Source organism: Heterodontus francisci, chromosome 38, assembly GCF_036365525.1.
Source record: "Heterodontus francisci isolate sHetFra1 chromosome 38, sHetFra1.hap1, whole genome shotgun sequence".
NCBI classification, from domain to species: Eukaryota; Metazoa; Chordata; class Chondrichthyes; order Heterodontiformes; family Heterodontidae; genus Heterodontus; species Heterodontus francisci.
This window is the reverse complement of record NC_090408.1, coordinates 13,834,800-13,855,512: the sequence shown is the minus strand read 5'-3', so window position 1 is coordinate 13,855,512 and position 20,713 is coordinate 13,834,800. Positions and strand designations below refer to the sequence as shown.

General features: G+C 41.3%; 1 protein-coding gene across 5 annotated transcripts in view; it reads left to right on the top strand.

The window, feature by feature from the left end:
• Positions 1-20,336, top strand: part of adamtsl3 (ADAMTS-like 3) — a 723,872-nt gene extending 703,536 nt beyond the window's left edge. For 2 of the 5 annotated variants that reach the window (XM_068017734.1, XM_068017732.1), the window contains 4 exons: positions 2,076-2,283; positions 4,520-4,629; positions 13,688-13,902; positions 14,182-20,336. In XM_068017734.1, coding sequence (XP_067873835.1) covers positions 2,076-2,283; positions 4,520-4,629; positions 13,688-13,902; positions 14,182-14,297 — 649 coding nt within the window. In that variant the 3' untranslated portion in view covers positions 14,298-20,336. Of the gene's footprint in view, positions 1-2,075; positions 2,284-4,519; positions 4,630-13,687; positions 13,903-14,152 lie in introns of all 5 variants that reach the window. The other 3 variants (XR_010969700.1, XR_010969699.1, XM_068017733.1) reach the window with 3 other exon arrangements.
• Positions 20,337-20,713: the final 377 nt, after the last annotated feature.

The following is a 20,713-nucleotide window of genomic DNA, read 5'->3' as shown; positions in this document are numbered from 1 at the left end:
CCTATCACTGGTGTTTTAGTTCCAATGAGCACTACATTTGGCTCCCTATCTTATGAACTTGTATTACATTATTCAGTGCCAATTTGACTAACTCATTTCAAATAAACAAGTTATGATTTTGTTAACATAGTGAGTAGGTTAACTAGTTCAGCAAAAATAATGAAAATTCAAACTTTGTTCGTGCGTGATAACACAGCCACCATTTACTTTTTTGCCATTTGTACATGTCTCCAGAGAAATGTGAGCCATTGTTAATGCAAGATACAAAAGAGGCCCGTTTTGTCTGTTTACAAATGTCCCAAATTCGATAATGAGAGAAGTGGGGCATATCCTCCAACCAGCCATGGTTGCCTCAGGCCCATAACACGTGCATCACCATAGTTGTCTCACAGTTTATCGCAGCAACTTTAAGTCATCTACCCATTTACAAACGCAACTGTGTTCTTTAGTAAGAGTAAACGACAGACCTTGGCTGCATGCCTGTTGAAAGCAATATAATTCCTTTTTCACATCTGTAAGAGTGAGTTGTCATACACAAGTTGCTTTTGCCTTACAATCCTGCTGCTCAGATAGGCTGTTTGGTATGAGCAATCTCGAGACAGAGTGAGAGAGAGGCAGTGCTGATACCAGATCGTTCGGCAGCCTCTCTCATCTTAGTATTTGCCTCTGGTTTAGAGAATCTGGACCGAATTTTCATTGGGCTGTGGAGGTGAGTGGGCCGGCAATTTGTTTTGCTGTTGGCCAGTGTGCCTGTTTGCCAGCATGTTCCTGTCTCGGGCCATTTTGGAATAGGCTGCTTTGGGGAGGTGAGGGCTCCCCACCCACAAATGGTGGGTGACCACTTAAGCCAATTAGGGGCGGCACAGTGGCGCAGTGGTTAGCACCGCAGCCTCACAGCTCCAGGGACCCGGGTTCGATTCCGGGTACTGCCTGTGTGGAGTTTGCAAGTTCTCCCTGTGTCTGCGTGGGTTTTCTCCGGGTGCTCCAGTTTCCTCCCACAAGCCAAAAGACTTGCAGGTTGATAGGTAAATTGGCCATTATAAATTGTCACTAGTATAGGTAGGTGGTAGGGAAATATAGGGACAGGTGGGGATGTTTGGTAGGAATATGGGATTAGTGTAGGATTAGTATAAATGGGTGGTTGATGTTCGGCACAGACTCGGTGGGCCGAAGGGCCTGTTTCAGTGCTGTATCTCTAATCTAATCTAATCTAATCTAATCTAAAGGGCCTATTATGCCAACTGGAATTTTCCAGGCAGCATGTGGGTCCCCCAGAGGCTAAAACATGGCCGATGAATGGAGGTGGCCTCCTGGTGGCGGACCAGGGGACCAGCACTCCACCATTAAAGTTAAGTCCCCACCCCACCACACCACATCCGCGATAACCATAGGGCCACAGCTGCGGCCACAGGCCACCCTTTGGAGGGGGCCACCCTCCACAATTACAGTCTGGCAGCTATGGCCACTTTTTATTCTAACATCTTGAGGATTCTTCAGAGGGCACCTCCATCTTAGGCGCAATCTCTTTCACCTACCTACATTGGCAGCGCCCACCTCTGATGGTGGGACTGCCAATCTTTCAGTGCAGGATGGCCTCCTATTGCCCCTCCATACTCGTGAGCCCACCCTCCCTCCTTAATTGGACGGCAAATGCCCATCTGGCCACTAATTGGTCACCTCATTGAAAATCGCATCAGTGGTCATGTGCCGATACAGCATCGGGGTTGGAACCTGGCAACGGTCCCAACCCTAAAATAAAAACTCTGCTCTCTGTGTTGTCTTCATAGATAAACCACGTAGGTTGTCAACACCATCTTTTATCCATTTCTGATTCATACATCAGTCAGTGCGTGAAGATCACAGACAAACTTATTTGGGTATAAATTTTGTTCTATTAGAAATCAAAGCGCTCTTGGCCAACAGTAGGTCGATAATTAAGCTATAACTTCCTTTCCTCGGCCTGTTTTTTGACAGTATAATGAAATAATTTTGTTGAACAGGATATTTATTTCAAAAAGATATCATAAATACATAAATACTTCAAGTCTTGATTAAGCTAAATTCTCTATCTCCAGATGGGTTACGACTACAGTGTCAGAGTGTTCGGTCTCATGTGGGAAAGGAGTCCACAAACAACGGGTGACATGTGAGCAGCTAACAGCCAATGGGACAATAAGAATGTTATCCCCAATGTTTTGTGCAGAGGAGGCGGAACAACCCCCCGAAGAAGAGGACTGTTTATTGCAGCCTTGTGCAATGTGGAAGAGTCCGGCATGGGGAGAGGTAATGATATAGTTCTCTGCTAAGAATTATTTGCTGCTCTTGATATGAATGATGATCATGATGAAGAATGAAATGGTTTAAGTTCTGCTGAGGCCTAATTTTTAGGGCACTGGCCCAAGCTCTTGTGTGAAATTCCTATGCTGACCTGACTTCATTTTTTAAAATAATCACCCCTCAAATTTTTTCTCAAGTGGGTTACTATGAGTGAAAAATAGCAGAACTTCGATCCAAAGGAATTTTCTGTGCAGTATTTAATGACATAACTAAACAATTATCAGTCAAGTATAACGCATCTCAGAGTTAATATTTCCTGCAGCACTGTTTTGGGATTACAGGTTTGTAACCCCCAGCAGGTGATAAACTACCTGTAATTCAACACCTATGGGTAGATTTTTGTCTTTACCATCTGGGCAATAAGCATGACCTGGGAGCAGTGCACAGAAAAATATAGGATGGGGAGGATCTCATGCCTGCTGCAGACTTGTCTGATTCTCCTTCTATTAAGTAAACTGGAAGGAGAATCAAGCAGGTTCCGTTACTGATATGCAAGTCTCTCTGCCACTTTTTTGCTTCTGTGCTCCATGCAGGTCATACGTCAGGCCCAGGCCGTAAAGATGGACATTTATTCCATCATCTTGTTGGTGGAGTGACCATTTTATCAGAAGTTGCCTTTGGGTTTACACCAACGTGGGTTAATCAAGCTCTGGTGGTAATTTTGACTTTGGATGGTAATGTAACTTGAGTGATATCAAATCTGTGGCCCTTTATTCATCTCTCTCAATGGGCAGCTGATCCATTATCACCCATTTTACACAATCAACCAAAGTTACAATTATTGTCTGTATGTGTACCAGAGGACTTGGTTGTTTTGCATCTTAAATTAATCATCAGCAATGAAAATACAACTTTCAGTTTCCCCAAGCTGTATTGAAATGCAAGCATTCAATAGTGTTGAAGAATACATAACACAGGGAAATAAATTGGCCATGATGTTATTTTGCTGTAAAAGAACAGCTGTTGGCTAAGGTATCGGAAGTTAATATGTTTGGGTGGGAGGAAAATAATACATCTCCTTTGAGATATTGCTGATATGGTGTTACATTATGTGTCATGTCCTGGTCTTTGTTTTCCGGAGAACAGTGATGTGAATTGCTGCTTCCACTCTTACCCTTTGAGCAGTTGCCTATATGCAACAGTAAAGTGTAAATCCTGATCTGGTTACACTGGCGCTCCATGATTCCGCAGTCACAGAAACCATTTGGAAAGAGGAGTTTTCTCCATTTACTGTATCGGAATCAAAGCCTGTGGACATGGTATTTTGATTGGGGTGGAGTGATGCCAACTGTTTAATCCCATTGCTGAGCAGCACATCATTCATACACTCTGTACCTTGTGCAAATCCCGAGCAGTTGAAAGCATGCAAGGTGTGAAATGCATGGGAATTAACAAAGTGCAAATCAATAAGCATTAGAAGATTGGCCTTTCACACAATTCTGGTTCAGAACACTGGGTATTGGTTACCATCTGCATAAGGCCTGGCTGTATTTAACTCCTCGCTGTCATGCCATGTGATGTGAGGTGAGACTGCCAGATGTTAAGTATCACATATTAGTGAGTTAAGCTCTGTAACACCACCATCACAGTAAACTGCTTTTAAAATGTTTCTCTGAGCAAATGCCATTTTAGCACTATTATTACAGAATATTTGGAAGTAACTATTCTATTGAGACAGAGATGTTCATTTGCTAGAGAATCTGCATTCTGTTGGCACAATGTTTTGGTTGAGTTTGGCAAAGAAATTTGACCTTAAGGTGCCCCAAAAGTTTAGAGGCCCTGCCTAAAGTTCAATAGAAAGGAATAAATAACAAATTCACGCCAAGGAGGCAAATAGAACAAGCAAAAAAAAAAGTCTCGGAAAAATATAAAGTGAGTGGTTCCAATTAAATTGATAATTATACTGGAATCCATCCCTATTTTGGCTAAATGATGAAGCGGGCAGGGGGGAGCAGGACTCTAATGCAACTAAATATGTAAAGATCCAAGAGTATAACAGTACGCTTCAACTTTGTATTGCTACTTTGGCATGTTACACCCACTGTGAATCAATATGATTATTGCTACTACAACAGGTACTACTAAATTCCTGTTGCACTGTCAAAAACCAAATTCCTCCAAACTTGGAGAAAGCACCATTTTCAGAAGCATCAACAATTCACTTCTTTGTCTTGTTTGACAGTGTTCTGGTCGTTGTGTGGGTCACAGTATCGCTGTGCAGCATCGTCAAATTGTGTGTCAATATTCAAATAGAACTTCAACTTCAGAATTCACCTGTGCCAAAATAAAGAGGTATTAAGCAATTAAGAGAACACAATTCTGTAGTTTGTGACATTTCCACTGTGTAATATTACCAGTTATGTGGCAAAGTTGTTGGAAATTATTTATGGATGGGATTGAATTGTTTTGATTTCTGATAATTAAATATCAGAAGTATTTCTAACTACTTCAAACAATAGCAAAAAGACTGTTGAAAGTGAACTTTGCAATATCGCTGATGGTTTCAAATGGAGGAAATGAATTTCAGTACCTGCTTCAAATTATACAATGGCTATTAATATGTATTCTTATGTATTTCTTAAATGATGAGAGGTTGTGAAGTGTTAATGTCCAAAGGGACCTGGGTGTCCTTGTTCACAAGTCACTGAAAGCTAACATGCAGGTGCAGCAAGCAATTAGAAAGGCAAATGGCATCTTGGCCTTTATTGCAAGAGGATTTGAAAACAGGAGTAAAGAAGTCTTACTGCATTGTATAGAGCCTTGGTGATACTGCACCTGGAGTATTGTGTACAGTTTTGGCCTCCTTACCTAAGGAAGGATATACTTGCCTTAGACAGACTGCAATGAAGGTTCACCAGATTGATCCCTGAGATGGCAGGATTGTCCTATCAGGAGAGATTGAGGAGGCTGGGCCTATATTTTCTAGGGTTTAGAAGAATAAGAGGTGATCTCATTGAAGCATACAAAATTTTTACAGTGCTCACAGGTGGATGTTTCCCCTGGCTGGGGAGTCTATAACCAGGGGACACAATCTCAGAATAAGAGGTAGGCCATTTGGGTCTGAGTTGAGGGGAAATTTCTTCACACAGAGGGTGGTGAATCTGTGGAATTCCCTACCCCAGAGGGTTATGGAGGCTCAGTCATTGATTATATTCAAAGCAGAGATGGATAGATTTCTAGAGGAGCACAGCGGGAGCGGAGGTTTAAAAAGCACTCCAAAAGCCCAGATCGGAGACCGGAGACACAGACAGAGCGAGAGAGAGGAGCATGGCAGGAGCGGAGTGTCGTCACAATCAACAGTGAGAGCAGGGAAACAGAGAACCGCCAGGCTGAGTATACAGGTAAGCTTTTAATTTAACTTAATTTAAATCAAACATAGCATCAAACATCACTGGCAAGCAGGTAGGTTTGGGAAGAAGCTACCTGTTTGGTGAGTGTCTGGTAAGTAATTAAGGTCTATTCTAATCCAAACATTTAAAATAGTAAAGGAACTGGTAGTAAGCTTAATAAAATAAATAATTGAATAAAATAATTAAGTAGTTAATTAAAACACATTAAGGATGGCAGGACAGGTGATGTGTCAGGGCTGCAGCATGTGGGAGCTCCTGGATGCCATTGTGATCCAGGGCAAACACGTCAGCAATAAATGTTTGAGGCTCAAAGAGCTTCGGCTCAGAGTCACTGAACTGGAGTCCGAGCTGCAGACATTGCAACATATCAGGGAGGGGAAAAGTTGCCTAAACATTTTGCGCCAGGAGGTGGTCACACCCCTTAGGATAGGGTCTTCTGATTTGGTCAGTGGTCACGGACAGGAGAGTGTGGCTGCTGCTGAGGCAGGTAAGGGGACCCAGAGGGCAGGAGTGCAGGAGCCTCAGCTTTTGTGATTGTCCAACAGGTTTGAGGTTCTTTCAGCTTGTTTGGATGAGAGGGGACTGCAGGATGGATGAGCAACCTGACCATGGCACCATGGTACAGGAAGCCATTCAAGTGGAGGGAGAAAAAGGAATGTCGTGGTAGAAGGGGACAGTATAGTTAGGGGGATTGACACTATTCTCTGCAGCAAAGAGCGAGAGTCCGGATGGCTAAGTTGCCTACCTGGTGCCAGGGTTCAGGACATCTGCTCAGGGCTGGAAAGGAACTTACAGTGGGAGAGGGAGGATCCAGTCATTGTGGTCCATGTAGGTACCAATGACATAGGCAGGACAAGGAAAGAGATTCTGCATAGTCAGTATGAGGAACTAGGCACCAAATTAAGAAGCAGAACCTCAAAGGTAATAATCTCTGGATTATTACCTGAGCCACGTGCAAATTGGAGTAGGGCAAATAAGATGAGTGAAATGAATGTGTGGCTCAAAGACTGGTGTGGTAGAAGTGGGTTCTGGTATGTGGGGCACTGGCACCAGTACTGGGGAAAGTGGCGGCCGTACCATTGGGACGGTCTACACCTGAACCATACTAGGGCTGGTGTTCTAGTGAGCCACATAGCTAGGGAAGTAGAGAGGGTTTTAAACTGAATAGTGGGGGCAAGGGATCAAATTTGGGAAGATATGGTAAATCAAGGAGTAGAGACACGGCAAGAGAGAAAGGTATTAATATGGGAAATGATAAACAGACTGTGACAGGAAGGTACAGATAAAGCTAGAGGTAGAAAAATAATAAAAGGACTAAACTAAAGGCTCTGTATCTGAATGCATGTAGCATTTCAAGCAAAACAGATGAACCGAGAGCGCAAATAGAAATAAATAAGTACGATCCGATAGCCATTACAGAGACATGGCTGCAGGACGACATAGATTGGGACCTGCATATTGAAGGGTACATGACATTAAGGAAGGACAGGAAGCTAGGAGAAGGCAGAGGGGTAGCTAATGAAGGTATTAGCATGATAGAGAGGGATGACCTAACTTCAGGAGACCAGGATAGAGAAGCGGTTTGGGTAGAGATGAGAAATCATAAAGGCAAGAAGTCACTTGTGGAAGTGATGTACAGGCCACCTAACATTCACCACACTGTAGGACGGGGTATAAAGAAGAAATAATGGCAGCTTGTCAGAAAGGTACAGCGATAATTGTGGGGGATTTTAACCTACATATAGACTGGAAAAAGCAGATGGGCAGAGGTAGCCTAGATGACAAGTACTTAGAATGTTTTTGGGATAATTTCTTGTAACAATACGTTCTGGAGATAACCAGACAGCAGGCTATACTAGACCTGGTATTGTGCAATGAGATATTAATGACCTCATAGTTAAGGCACCCCTAGGCAGCAGCGATCATAATATGATTGAATTTTACATTCAGTTTGAGGGAGAGAAGAGTGGGTTCAAAACTAGTATTTTAAACTTAAATAAGGGCAATTATAAGGGCATGAAAGCAGAGCTAGCTAAAGTGAACTGGAAAATCAGATTAAGGGACAGGTTAATAGAAATGCAGTGGCTGACATTTAAGGGGACATTTCAGAATACACAGAATAGATACATTTTCAATGAGAAAGAAAAGTTCCAAGGGTGGAACCCGCCATCTGTGGTTAATTAAAACAGTTAAAGATAGTATCAAACTTAAAGAAAAAGCTTCTAATTGCGCAAAGATGGGAAGCAGGTCAGAAGATTGGACAAAATATAAAAAACAGCAAAGAATGACTAAAAGATTGAAAGGAAGGTAAAATTAGAGTATGGGAGAAAGCTAGCGAGAAATATAAAGACAGATAATAAGAGTTTCTATAGATATTTAAAAAAGAAGAGTTAACAAGTGAGCGATAGTCCTATATAAAGTGAGTCTGGGAAATTGATAATAGATAATAAGGAGATGGCAGTTGAACTTTGCATCAGTCTTCACTATTGAGGATACAAGTAACATCCCAGTATTAGCTGTAAGTCAGGAAAGAGGGAGGAACTCAAGAAAATTAAAATCACCAGGGAGGTGAACAAATTGTTGGAGCTGCGGGCTGACAAGTCCCCGGGTCCTAATGGACTTCATCCTAGAGTGTTAAAAGAAGTGGCTAATGAGATAGTTGATGCGTTAGTTTTAATTTTCCAAAATTCCCCAGATTCGGAGAAGGTTCCATTAGATTGGAAAATAGCGAATGTAACTCCTTTATTCAAAAGAGGAGGGAGACAGAAAGCAGGAAATTACAGGCCAGTTAGCTTAACATCTGTCATAGGGAAAATGTTAGAAGCTATTACTAAAGGCATTTAGAAAAATTCAATTTAATCAGGCAGAGTCAACGTGGTTTTGTGAAAGGGAAATCATGTTTAACCAATTTATTGGAGTTCTTTGAAGGAGTTACATTTGCTGTGGATAAAGGGGAACTGGTGGATGTATTGTACTTAGATTTCCAGAAGGCATTTGATAAGCTGCCACATCAAAGGTTATTGCAGAAAATAAAAGCTCATGGTATAGGGGGTAACATATTGGCATGGATAGAAGATTGGCTTGCTAACAGGAAACAGAGAGCAGGCATAAATGGATCATTTTCTATTGGCAAGATGTAACGAGTGGTGTGCCACAGGGATCTGTGCTGGGGCCTCATTTTTTTACACTTTTTATAAATGACTTAGATGAAGGGACCAAAGGTATGGTTGCTAAATTTGCTGATGACACAAAGATAGGTAGGAAAGTAACTTGTGAAGAGGACATAAGGAGGCTACAAAGGGATACAGATGGGTTAAATGAGTGGGCAAATGCCTGGCAAATGGAGTATAATGTGGAAAAATGTGAAATTGTCCACTTTGGCAGGAAGAATAAAAAAGCAAACTATCTAAATGGTGAGAAATTGCAGAGCTTTGAGATGCAGAGGGATCTGGGAGTCCTAGTGCATGAATCGCAAAAGGTTAATATGCAGATACAGTGCATATTTAGGAAAGCTAATAGAATGTTATCATTTATTGCGAGGGAAATTGAATACAAAAGTAGGGAGGTTCTGCTTCAGCTATACAGGGCACTGGTGAGACCACATGTGGAGTACTGTGTACAGTACTGGTCTCCTTATTTAAGGAAGGATGTAAATGCATAGGAGGCTGTACTGAGAAGGTTAACTAGACTAATAACTGGAATGGGCGGGCTGTCTTATGAGGAAAGATTGGACAGGCTAGGCTTGTATCTGCTGGAATTTAGAAGAGTAAGAGGCAACTTGATTGGAACATATAAGATCCTGAGGGGTCTTGAGAGGGTGGATGTGGAAAGGGAGAATCTAGAACTCGGGGTCACTGTTTAAAAATAAGGGATTATCCATTTAAGACAGAGATGAGGAGACATTTTTTCTGTCAGAGGGTTGTGAGTCTTTGGAATTCTCTTCCTCAAAAGGCAGTGGATGCAGAATCTTTGAATATTTTTAAGGCCGAGGTAGATAGATTCTTGATAAGCAAGGGGGTGTAGGTTATCAGGGGAGGTAGAAAAGTGGAATAATCAGTTCAGCCATGAACTTATTGAATGGCGGAGCAGGCTCGAAGGGCCAAGTGGCCTACTTCTGCTCCTAATTTGTATGTTCATATGAATGGCAGAGCAGGCTTGAGGGGATGAATCGCCTAATCCTGCTGCTATTTCCTATGTTCCTATGTACTAACAAATGTATATCGATATATTGATTAGTGTATTTGATATCTACTATGCAATTGATATATTAAGTGGATGTGCATAAAAAATTTGAATATGTACTATGGATATCTACATGATAGCAATCAATCATTTCAGATGTCATTCATAGCATCTGGTCTCTCTGCTGGTGAGGTCACTCAATTCCTTGGTGAGGTGTGAGGTGGGTGGTGGAGCCCCTGCCACAGTACCGAAATGGCTCTTATCAGAGTCACAAATGATATCTTATGCAACTGTGACGAAGGTAAACTATCCCTCTTTGTCCATCTCGACCAATCTGTAGCCTTTGACCAGGTTGACCACACCATCCTTCTCCATCGCCTCTCCATTGTCGTCCAGCTGGTTGGAACTGCACTTGCCTGGCTTTATTCTGATCTATCTAATCATCACCTGCCTATCACTTGCAATAGCTTTTCTTCCGGCTCCTGTACTGTTAGCTCTGGTATCCCCCAAGGATCTATCCTTGGCTCCCTCCTATTTCTCATCTATATGCTGCCCTTCAGCGACATCATCTGACAGCAGAATGTTATTTTCCACATGTATGCTACTGCTCCACTGTTGCTAAATTATCAGACTGCTTATCTGATATCCAGCACTGGATGTGCAGAAATTTCCTCCAATTAAATATTAGGAAGACTGAAGCTGTTGCTCTCAGTCCCCGCTCCAAAGTCCATTCCCTAACTACCAACTCCATACTCTCCTTGGCAACTGTCTGAGACTAAATCAGACTATTTGCAACTTTGGTGTCATATATGACCCCGAGATAAGCTATTGACTACATATTCGCGCCATCAGTAAGACTGCCTATTTCCACCTCCGTAACATCTCTGTCTTAGCTCATGTGCTGCTGAAACCTTCATTCATATCTTTGTTACTTGTTTATTCCAACGCACTCCTGGCTGGTCTCCCATATTCTGCAAACTTGAGATTGGCCAAAACTCTGCTGCTCATGTCCTAACTCGCACCAAGTCCCCGTGCTTGCTGACCTACATTAGCTCTCAATCAAAAAATGTCTTGATTTTAAAATTCTTATCCTTGATTTCAAATCCCTCCATGGCCTTGTCCCTCCTTATTTTTATAATTGTCTCCAACCCCACAATCCTCCAAGATTCTTTAATAAAAGCAAAATACTGCAGATGCTGGAAATCTGAAATATAAACAAGAAATGCTGGAAATACTCAGCAGGTCTGGCAGCATCTGTGGAGAAAGAAGCAGAGTTGATGTTTCAGGTCAGTGACCCTTCATCAGAACTGACAATTATTTGAAATGTAGGGCTCTCCGCCTCTTCCTTGAACAGCCGCCCAACCAGTCTCCCTCCACCACCACCCTCCTCCGCCTGGCTGAACTTGTTCTCACATTGAACAACTTCTCCTTCAACTCCACTCACTTCCTTCAAGTAAAAGGTGTTGCTATGGGTATCTGCATGGGTCCAAGTTATGCCTGTCTTTTTGTGGGATATGTCGAACATTCCTTGTTACAGTCCTACTCAGGCCCCCTCCCCCAACTCTTTTTCCAGTACATTAATGACTATATCGGTGCCGTTTCCTGCTCCCGCCCGAAACTAGAAAACTTTATCAACTTTGCTTCTAATTTCTACCTTTCTCTCACCTTTACATGGTCCATCTCTGACACTTCCCTTCCCTTCTTCGATTTCTCTGTCTCCATCTCTGGGGATAGGCTGTCTACTAATATCCATTAAAAGCCCACTGACTCCCACAGCTACCTCGACTACACTTCTTCACACCCTTCCTCCTGTAAGGACTCCATTCCATTCTCCTAGTTTCTTCGTCTCTAACGCATCTACTCTGATGATGCTACCTTCCATGACAGTGCTTCTGATATGTCTTCCTTTTTCCTAAACCGAGGATTCCCCCCACTGCGGTTGACAGGGCCCTCAACCTTGTCCGGCCCATTTCCCGAACCCCTACCCTCACTGCTTCCCCTCCCTCCCAGAACCGTGACAGGGTTCCTCTTATCCTCACTTTCCAGCCCATCAGCCTCCACATCCAAAGAATCATCCTCCGCCATTTCCGCCACATCCAGCGTGATACCACTGCCAAACGCATCTTCCCCTCCCTTCCCCTATCAGCATTCCAAAGGGATCGTTCCCTCCGCGACACCCTGGTCCACTCCGCCATTACCCCCACCACCTCGTCCCCTTCCCACGGCACCTTCCCCTACAATTGCAGGAGGTGTAACACCTGCCCATTTACCTCCACTCTCCTCACTATCCAAGGCCCCAAACTCTCCTTTCAGGTGAAGCAGCGATTTACTTGTACTTCTTTCAATGTAGTATACTGTATTCGCTGCTCACAATGTGGTCTGCTCTACACTGGGGAGACCAAACGCAGATTGAGTGACTGCTTTGCGGAACACCTCTGCTCAGTCTGTAAGCATGACTTCGAGCTTCCGGTTGCTTGCCATTTCAACACACCCCACTGCTCTCATGCTCACATCTCTGTCCTGGGATTGCTGCAGTATTCCAGTGAACATCAACGTAAGTTCGAGGAACAGCACCTCATTTACCAATTAGGCACACTACAGTATGCCAGACTGAACATTGAGCTTAATAATTTCAGAGCATGACGGGCCCCCCATTTTGCTTTTAGTTTTTTTTTCATTTTTCTTTTTTATTTGTTTATTTTATTTTAGTTTGTTTAGTTTTTTTCTACTGTGCCTACCCACTTTTTTTTATGTTTGTGCTTGGGGCCAGGGCTGTTCATTTTACAGTCAATTAACACCCTCTCTGTACTAATGCTTTGTCTTTTACCACACCATTACCATACCGTTTGCCTTTGTTCCATGACCTTCTGGTCAGTTATTCTCTGTGACCTTGTCCTATCAACACCTTCTGTTTTGTTATCTCTTGCACCAGCCCCGCTTTACTTACTTAAACCCCATTACATTTCTAATCTTTGTCAGTTCTGATGAAAGGTCACTGACCTGAAACGTTAACTCTGCTTCTCTCTCCACAGATGCTGCCAGACCTGCTGAGTATTTCCAGAATTTCTTGTTTTTATTTACTCCAAGATTCTTTGCTCATCTAATTCTAGTCTCTTGACATCTTCGATTTTAATTGGTCCACCATTGGTGGCTATGTCTTCAGTTGCCTCAGCTCCAAGCTTTTTCCTCCCTATACTTCTCTGCCTCACTTTCCTTCTTTCAGACATTCCTCAAAACCTACCTCTTTGACCAAGCTTTTGGTTATCGGACCTAATATTTCCTTGTGTGGCTCAGTGTCATTTTAGTTCTATAATGCTCCTGTGAAGCGCCTTGGGACATTTTATTATGTAAAAGGCACTATATAAATGTAAGTTGTTGCTGTTTGCCCCTGATATTAACTGGGTCACTTCTTTTATGGTGACTGACGAAATCAAACTGCCTTTTTAAGTTGCTTGGATTTTTGACGGGTGTTCAAGGATTGCATTCAGTGATCTATCAGACCACGGGTTTATGGCAACTGAATAAGTCAAATTCTGATTTTATCAAATGGAATTCCTGAGGAGCAAATTTCCTTATGGTGGGAGAAGCCCCAAGAAAATTCCCAGCCTGGGATTTTCCTGTGAATTTTGCTGGTGATTTAGGGATCACATTCCACAACTCTGTCCATTTTGCTATGTGCACTGCAAATGGCATTGATGGTGAGGAAATCTCCCAAAGCCTTCAGATCCTGCAAATGGTCCCACATGCCTTTTTGAAGGATCCAAACTGTCAGCCCACTCTTTCACTAATCATTAGTAATAATGTGTTGCAATCCACAGGCCTGTCTCTGCGAGACGATGTAAATCAAATAGATGCAATGTGCAGTGGAGAACAGGACCGTGGAGACAATGTGCAGCAACATGTGGAAATGGTTTCCAGTCTCGACGGGTAGCTTGTATCCATAAGAAAAATAACAAAGCTGTGGCTGATCAGTATTGTGGATGGAAGAGGCGGCCAATCACGTGGCAGCGTTGCAATCTAACTTCTTGTGATAGTAAGTACGTTTCTACCTTGCTTAGTAGCAAAAATAAAAATTATATTTCTTACAACAAAGTGAACAATTAACTTCAAACATGGTACAGCAAGAAATTCAAATCAAAAAAAGAGCAGCTTTCAACCTATCTTTGCTTTGAATGTGCACAAATTCTAATCTGTTGGGAACTCATTACAGTTTTCTTGTGTGATAAAACTATGGCAAATGAAAAAGTGAATCATATTTCCATTCTTCACCCTGATGATGTCAGTTATTTAGATTTGGATGCGTTGCTTTCAGCTTCTGAAGGAGAATGTATGGACACAACACGCTACTGTGCACTTGTGAAACGTCTGAGGCTGTGTCATCTGAACACCTACAAGCTGAGGTGCTGTGATTCCTGCAGGATTCTTTAATTAATATACACCACCGCTTGCTGGCTCGTAATCAATCTGTAATAGACTGTGAATGGATTTATACAAAACTCCGTGTAGGTGAACTGACTGCAGTTGAACCAGGAAGATATTTTAATATTGTTGTAAATCTGCTTGTACATACAGAAGTGCACAAAAGGTTTCCTTGCTCTTTGTTATGTTAGTCAAATATGTACTGGCTGATTCTTAAAGCAAGAGCTTCTCAACAGTTCTGCTTTTCAATCTAATATGGATTTGTTGGGATTTAGTGTCTATATTTTTTCTGAGTTACAAGAGATGTTTTTTTAAGTTACATTACAGAAGTTGGTATGTGAATTATTTACTTCCACCTGAGGCCAAAACTTTTTCTGAATGTCCAAGTGGGCTGACGTTTCACAGTTTTACAGCGAAGACCAGGAAAATCTTTCAACTCAGGTGAGTTATTGGCAAGAGTGTTTATCCCTTTTTATTACTGTAAATCACTTTCATTTCACATCCGATATTACAGATATTTTTTTAAGATTTAGGTATGTAGACAAAAACGAACACAAGAGAATAAAGCATTCAGTAGTTTAGGCCTTTAACTTGTAGCTGCAACTGCTAATTCACATGTGTTTGAACATTAGAATAAATTAAGCAAACTCTCTTCCTGGTGGGAATCCCACATTTGTAGGAAATACAGCCAGAGAATTGAGTTATGGTGGGGCAGGCTTATCTACCCTGTGCTGCCTTCAAGCAAGGATTACCCTCAGAGTCAAAGAATTGAATTTATTCTGTTGTTCTTGATTGGAAAGAAATAACACAAGTCAGTTACAGATAAAGCGTGCTTGGTGAGAAACATTTAAAGGCTGATCTCACCCAGCATCTGTCTTTTTGACTGCCGCGTTCTATTCTTAATGCAAGCAAGTCATTTATCAGGGTGTTGTCTCCAGCTGGGATGTCTAAGTTATAATGCGGTGTTTCTTGCAGTTTTATGCATTCATGTCTCAAGGTGCCCCTTCAAAGGAAAAGCAGGAAACCGCTATTAATGAAATATTTAACAGAGTAACTAGTTGTAATATGTAATTAGTGGTACAAGTGCATTTTACATTGCACTTTAAATATAGAAGGAAATATTCAAAAAATGCAAAACCTTCCTTCCTCTGGACAGTCTCAACCACTTTCAGTTATATTGCTAATAGTTGACCCTTTACTGTTAACCTAATGTTGCTGCAGAGACTTGGGGCCTCAGCTTTACTCAGATATGTAATGCATATAATTCCCAAGACTAATATAGGTTAGAATCAGTGTGTGGGAGTTTTCTGTGGCAGCCCATTATAAAAACCACATGCAAAAAATAGTTCCTGCATTTGTTATTAGAAGAGTAAGTTTTACCAGCCCTCTATGTTACGACCGAGGCTGGAGGAGTGCACTGTCTTTTTCTAGTTCCACTTCTTCACGGGACGCAACATATATTTAAATGTTTACCCAGTTACCGATACAGCCAATTACATACTCTATTTTATTTCAGAATTAAATCCACCAACCAGGTTTCTTTAATAAACAACAAAATTATCAATTTATTATAAAACAAGACTTATTCAGTAAAGATGCAAAGCATTAACACACAGATTGAAATATGAAAGTTCCCTTAAATTAGCCCAACACACACACACACACACACACACACACACAAGTTAAAAAAAAAGGAGTTTTCTCTGCAGAAATCTCTACAAAATAGACAAAAAAAAAGCTTTGGCCAAATTCTTATGAATTCTTGAATGAAAAGGAGAAGATATGGAATGATATCAATTGTCCCTTTATTCTGGCAGCCCAAATACGCATAGAAGACAGTCACTGCGATCTTTTTGGAGCGGTTCTGTTCAGGTGATGTCTCGGATTAATCTGGCAGGCTTTCCAGGAGAAATGCAGCATCAGGGTTTGTCAGAGAAGTGGAGAAAGGATGAACTGGTTTTCTCTCTTAGTAGGCTGACCCCCAACTGACTCAAAACAATATCCAAAACAAAACCAACTCTTGACCACCATAAATTTTGACATGTCACTTCTCTGAAACAACTCCCCTAGTCACCAAGGCTTTTGCTGTTCATTTAGCTTAAGGCATGTGACATCCAGTAAGGGTTTGTTTTTAAACACAGTTCCCCAAGTCCTTTCAGTGACCTTTTCATTTAAAAAAAAATCCAGTATCTATGGAATCTCTTCAGTGCTAAATGAATCCATCTCCACAATCTCCAAACACGAGGCCTCAAAGAAATATTCAAAAAGGAAGCATTTTCATAACATCTAGGCATGGGATTGGTGGGGGGGGTTGTAAAATGGCAGGGGCAGGCGGGTGGGTGGTGTGTCCGTTGTCCTCCTGCCTCCATGCCATTTTACCAGTGCCCTCCCACCGAGAGGCCAATTGAACCACTGAAGTGACTAATTAAGTCATCTTCCCACCGCTGCTGGAATTTTACCAGCAGCGAATGGGCTCTCCACTGCATGGGGAGACCACCTGGTGAACCCTGGTAGACTCGGCAGAGGGGCCCTCCTCTGAAAGCACTCTGTGGCTCACAGAGGGGCCCCCGGCGGCAATGGCCACCCCCGCAGCAACGGCTGCCCCCATGACAACTACTGCCCTCATGCAAACATACCCCCACCCCCTCGCCGGGGCTTGTCTGACTGGCCCTGGCACCCACAGACCCCATTGGGTGATTGGTTGGGTGGCCTGCTTCCAAAGCATCCTGTCTTCTAGGCACAGTCCCAGTAGTGGCCACAGCTGCCAGTGGCAATGCTAAGCTGTTAGCCCTCTGATAGGCTGGCATGTCCTGGGGGGTAGACGGCTGACCTTTAAAGGAACGGCAGCCCTGACTAATTAGTTGCCTAACAAAGGTAAAATGTAGCCGGGGGTCCCGCAAATGGCTGAGGAGGGATCGTCCTTGGCTTTCTGGCCCATCGTTGTCCGGACCATCTGGTGCAATGACAAAATTCATCCTATATATCTGACATTTTCAGTGTAGAATATTTGTGATGATTATTTACATATAAAAATGACTGTATGATCATGATTTTATGAATTGTAAGCCCCAAATAATAACTAAAAATGCAATGTGTTTACTTTCCAAGTCTTCTGAGAAAGTAACTAATCGAGTGAATCAATTGCACTCAGACACTTCAGATTCTCTGTGTTTTAGAGATAATATTCAGGGGCCAACTGAAAAAAAACCTAAGACTTTCCTGGTAACTCTTTGTAAATTGTAATTTTAAACATAGGGAATTTCTGTTTGGAACTGGTCACCTGAAACATTTGCCCTCAAAGTAATACTAAAAACGATTCTGGTAAGAACTTGATAAATTCTCAAAAAGGCTCAAATTTCAGTGTTATTTTCAATATGTTAGTGCAGTCTGTAACGTTTTCACTTTCTATACCCCAATTTTCAGCTATTTTATCCTTTATTTTCAAAAGGACCCTTGTTCCACTACAATTCTTCAGCCAAGGAACAATTCACCAAGTAAAGTGTTTCTAGGGTGTGTTACTGGGCCGCTGTGTGAGATGTACTCAAAGTGACTCACTCTTTGATCTCTCTTATCACTTTTGGCATTAATCTTTGCCTGGCATTTCCACTCACATCCCTCCCCCCCCTCCCCCCCCCCCCCCATACCAAGTTCAGATTACTTGCTATGTAGAGAACTAAGTCCAAATCTCCCCTTATCTCAATATATATCACAACTATATGCTCCTTAATTTAAGCCTTGATTCTTAACAGCCTGTGTTTCTGTCAAGCATTGATGTATGTGTAGCCTTAGTGGGCTTTATTAAAATGCATATTCTGGCTACAATAAAGATGACAGAATATTTAATTTTATTATATGTGAGTCAAATGTGAAATGCAAAGTTTTAAGTAACGTAGCAGAGAAAAACATTTCTAGATCCATGTTTCCTCATGCCATCCCTGAAGAGCTCTGTATAGCGTTTAATATTATAGAGCAGATGTTACCACTGGTGCTTCAAATACATGTTATTGGGGAGTAATTTCTCTGAAGCTTCCAAGAAATTCCATTTACCATTGTGTAACAAAGTTAGAAACATAATGCCAAATCTAGATTTTGCTACTTTTATATATTACAATATTCTAGTATTTTTTTTTGCAATTAATAAGAGGCAAGGATTCAAAAATATCTCACTATATAGTGTCAAATTACAATACTGCAATTTTCTTGCTGAGCTTTGCTTGCGAAAGGGATCCCTTTATATAATGTTGGTACTCAAATATAAAAACAAAAGATACAATGAGTCCTCTACATTGCCTGTACTTTCAGTTTAAGAAATTATTTGTTGATAATTACTAAAATAATTGAAAATCTGGATAAATGCAGAGGAAATACGTTCAAAGGGATTTACAATAATCTAGTAAATGCATAGTTACAGAGGTAATCATGCAGGGTGATAAGTCAATTTAGATGTTTGTTATGATAAATTAGAATGTCAGTACCAAAGGATTTCTGTAGCTCTGTTGACAAATAATTAAAGTATGTGTTCAGCAATAGACATATCTTTAAGTTGAGTTTAACAGTATTATAGGCGATGGAAAACATTTATTGTCTGTTCATGTACAGTTGTGCATTGATGAGTGCTCCAATTATGTTCCTGTATACAGCTGTTTTAAGTTGGTCTTTTCCATAAAAAGGATACAAGGTACCTGGGGGAATACCCTCTGATTTTACATTCTCTAATCATTAATGGGTCTTGGCCTTTTGCAAAAGATTGTGCATAAATTAAGGAAAAATAATTGTAACATATTACTTGTACATATTTATTTCCTGTTAAGTGCAATACTGAATGCTGTATATTGTGTGTTATAAAGAATATTTTTGTTGGGACTTTTATTTTTTACTACCAAAGCTTCTGTTTTAAATTGCTTTTCAGTTTCTATTTAAAGTTACAATGCTTATTGTTACAACAAGGACTTGCCAAATTTATCTAAGTTACTTCCTCCTTCTTCAGACATAGAAACGCATACTGCTTGATAATGGAATTATCCCAAGGTCAGATTTTATGTCTATTTGCCTATAATTGTTACTATAATGTAAGGGTGTCCAAACTCCATCCCATGGGTTAGACATGTAGCCCTTCACCCTTGGAAATCAGGCCCTCCAAAGACTAGACAACAAAGTCCTATTTGTGCTTATGTTTCCTATTTGCAGATTTATCTGAATAGAATTCTGTGGTCCTGGGGATTTGGAAAGCATTGATTTTAGTGATAGATCAATCCTGAATCAGAACACCAAGATCTGAGAGTCTCAGCTTTTTGAAAATGTCCTTTCTGCTCTAATTGACTCCTGGTCCTTCAGTACCTCAAATATAAAATGTTCATTCTGAAGTGTTTAATCCCTTCCACAGTCTCATCCTTTCCTATCTCTGTAACTTTCTCCCACCACCACAAACTCTCTGTTCTCTGATCTAGGTATCTTAAACACCCCCACCGCCCCCCCCCCCCCCCCCAACCTTTCCTTTGCCCCACCATTGGCGGGCGTGCCTTCAGCTGTGTAGGCTCCACTCTCTGGAGTCCCCTCTGTAAATACATTCTGCCTCTCCAGCTGCATCTCCTCTTGGCCAAGCCTTTGGCTCATCCCTTTTAATTATCTTATACTTTGACCATTTTTTTGCTACACCTCTGTGAATCACTTTTTTTTTACATCAAAGGCACTATATAAATGCAAACTGTTGGTTATTTTTCAAATTTGTACATCTCTTTGGTACACATGATGAGGCCCATGAAGATGTTTGGACACCCCTGCCATAATATGGAGCAAGTTTTGGTTGTGCCTAATGTTTCCAATATTGCTTCACAGCTCCTTGCCGTTAGAGAGTTGTGATTCCAGAGCCATTGAATATTCATATATTTTGTAAAATTCGCTTCAGCTTACAAAATTACAATAAACCCTCATTGTATTGCAAATATATAATCATGGAAACAATATTTGTGCTGTGTATGTAATCCAGGTTTGTGTGTGACTAAGATTTTTTTTACTGCAGTTTAATAAAATTGAATTTTTAACCACCAATATCTATTTTCTAATGAATTTAGAAAATGTTGTTGTCATCTAGGAATTGCTATTCCTTCAGACATGTTATGAATTTGTCTGCCCATTATTGCATTGCTCAAATTTGTTCATACGTAATTCTTACCTCAAAAATAGTTTTCATCTTTCGGAAGAGGTCTTATTGATAGATGATCTTCTCTCCCAGTGCTGGATTAGTGCATGTGTACTTGATCAGTTGGAAGGGGAGCACAGGTCATGCTCCAACTTTCTTCATAGATGCTGTCAATTCTATTTCTGAGCATGAATGAGTTAAAACTAACTCCTGTTGATTATCAGTAGACTTGCTCTGTGTCTCTCTTTCAGGAAGTGACTTGCTATGAAATTAAATGTAATTATTG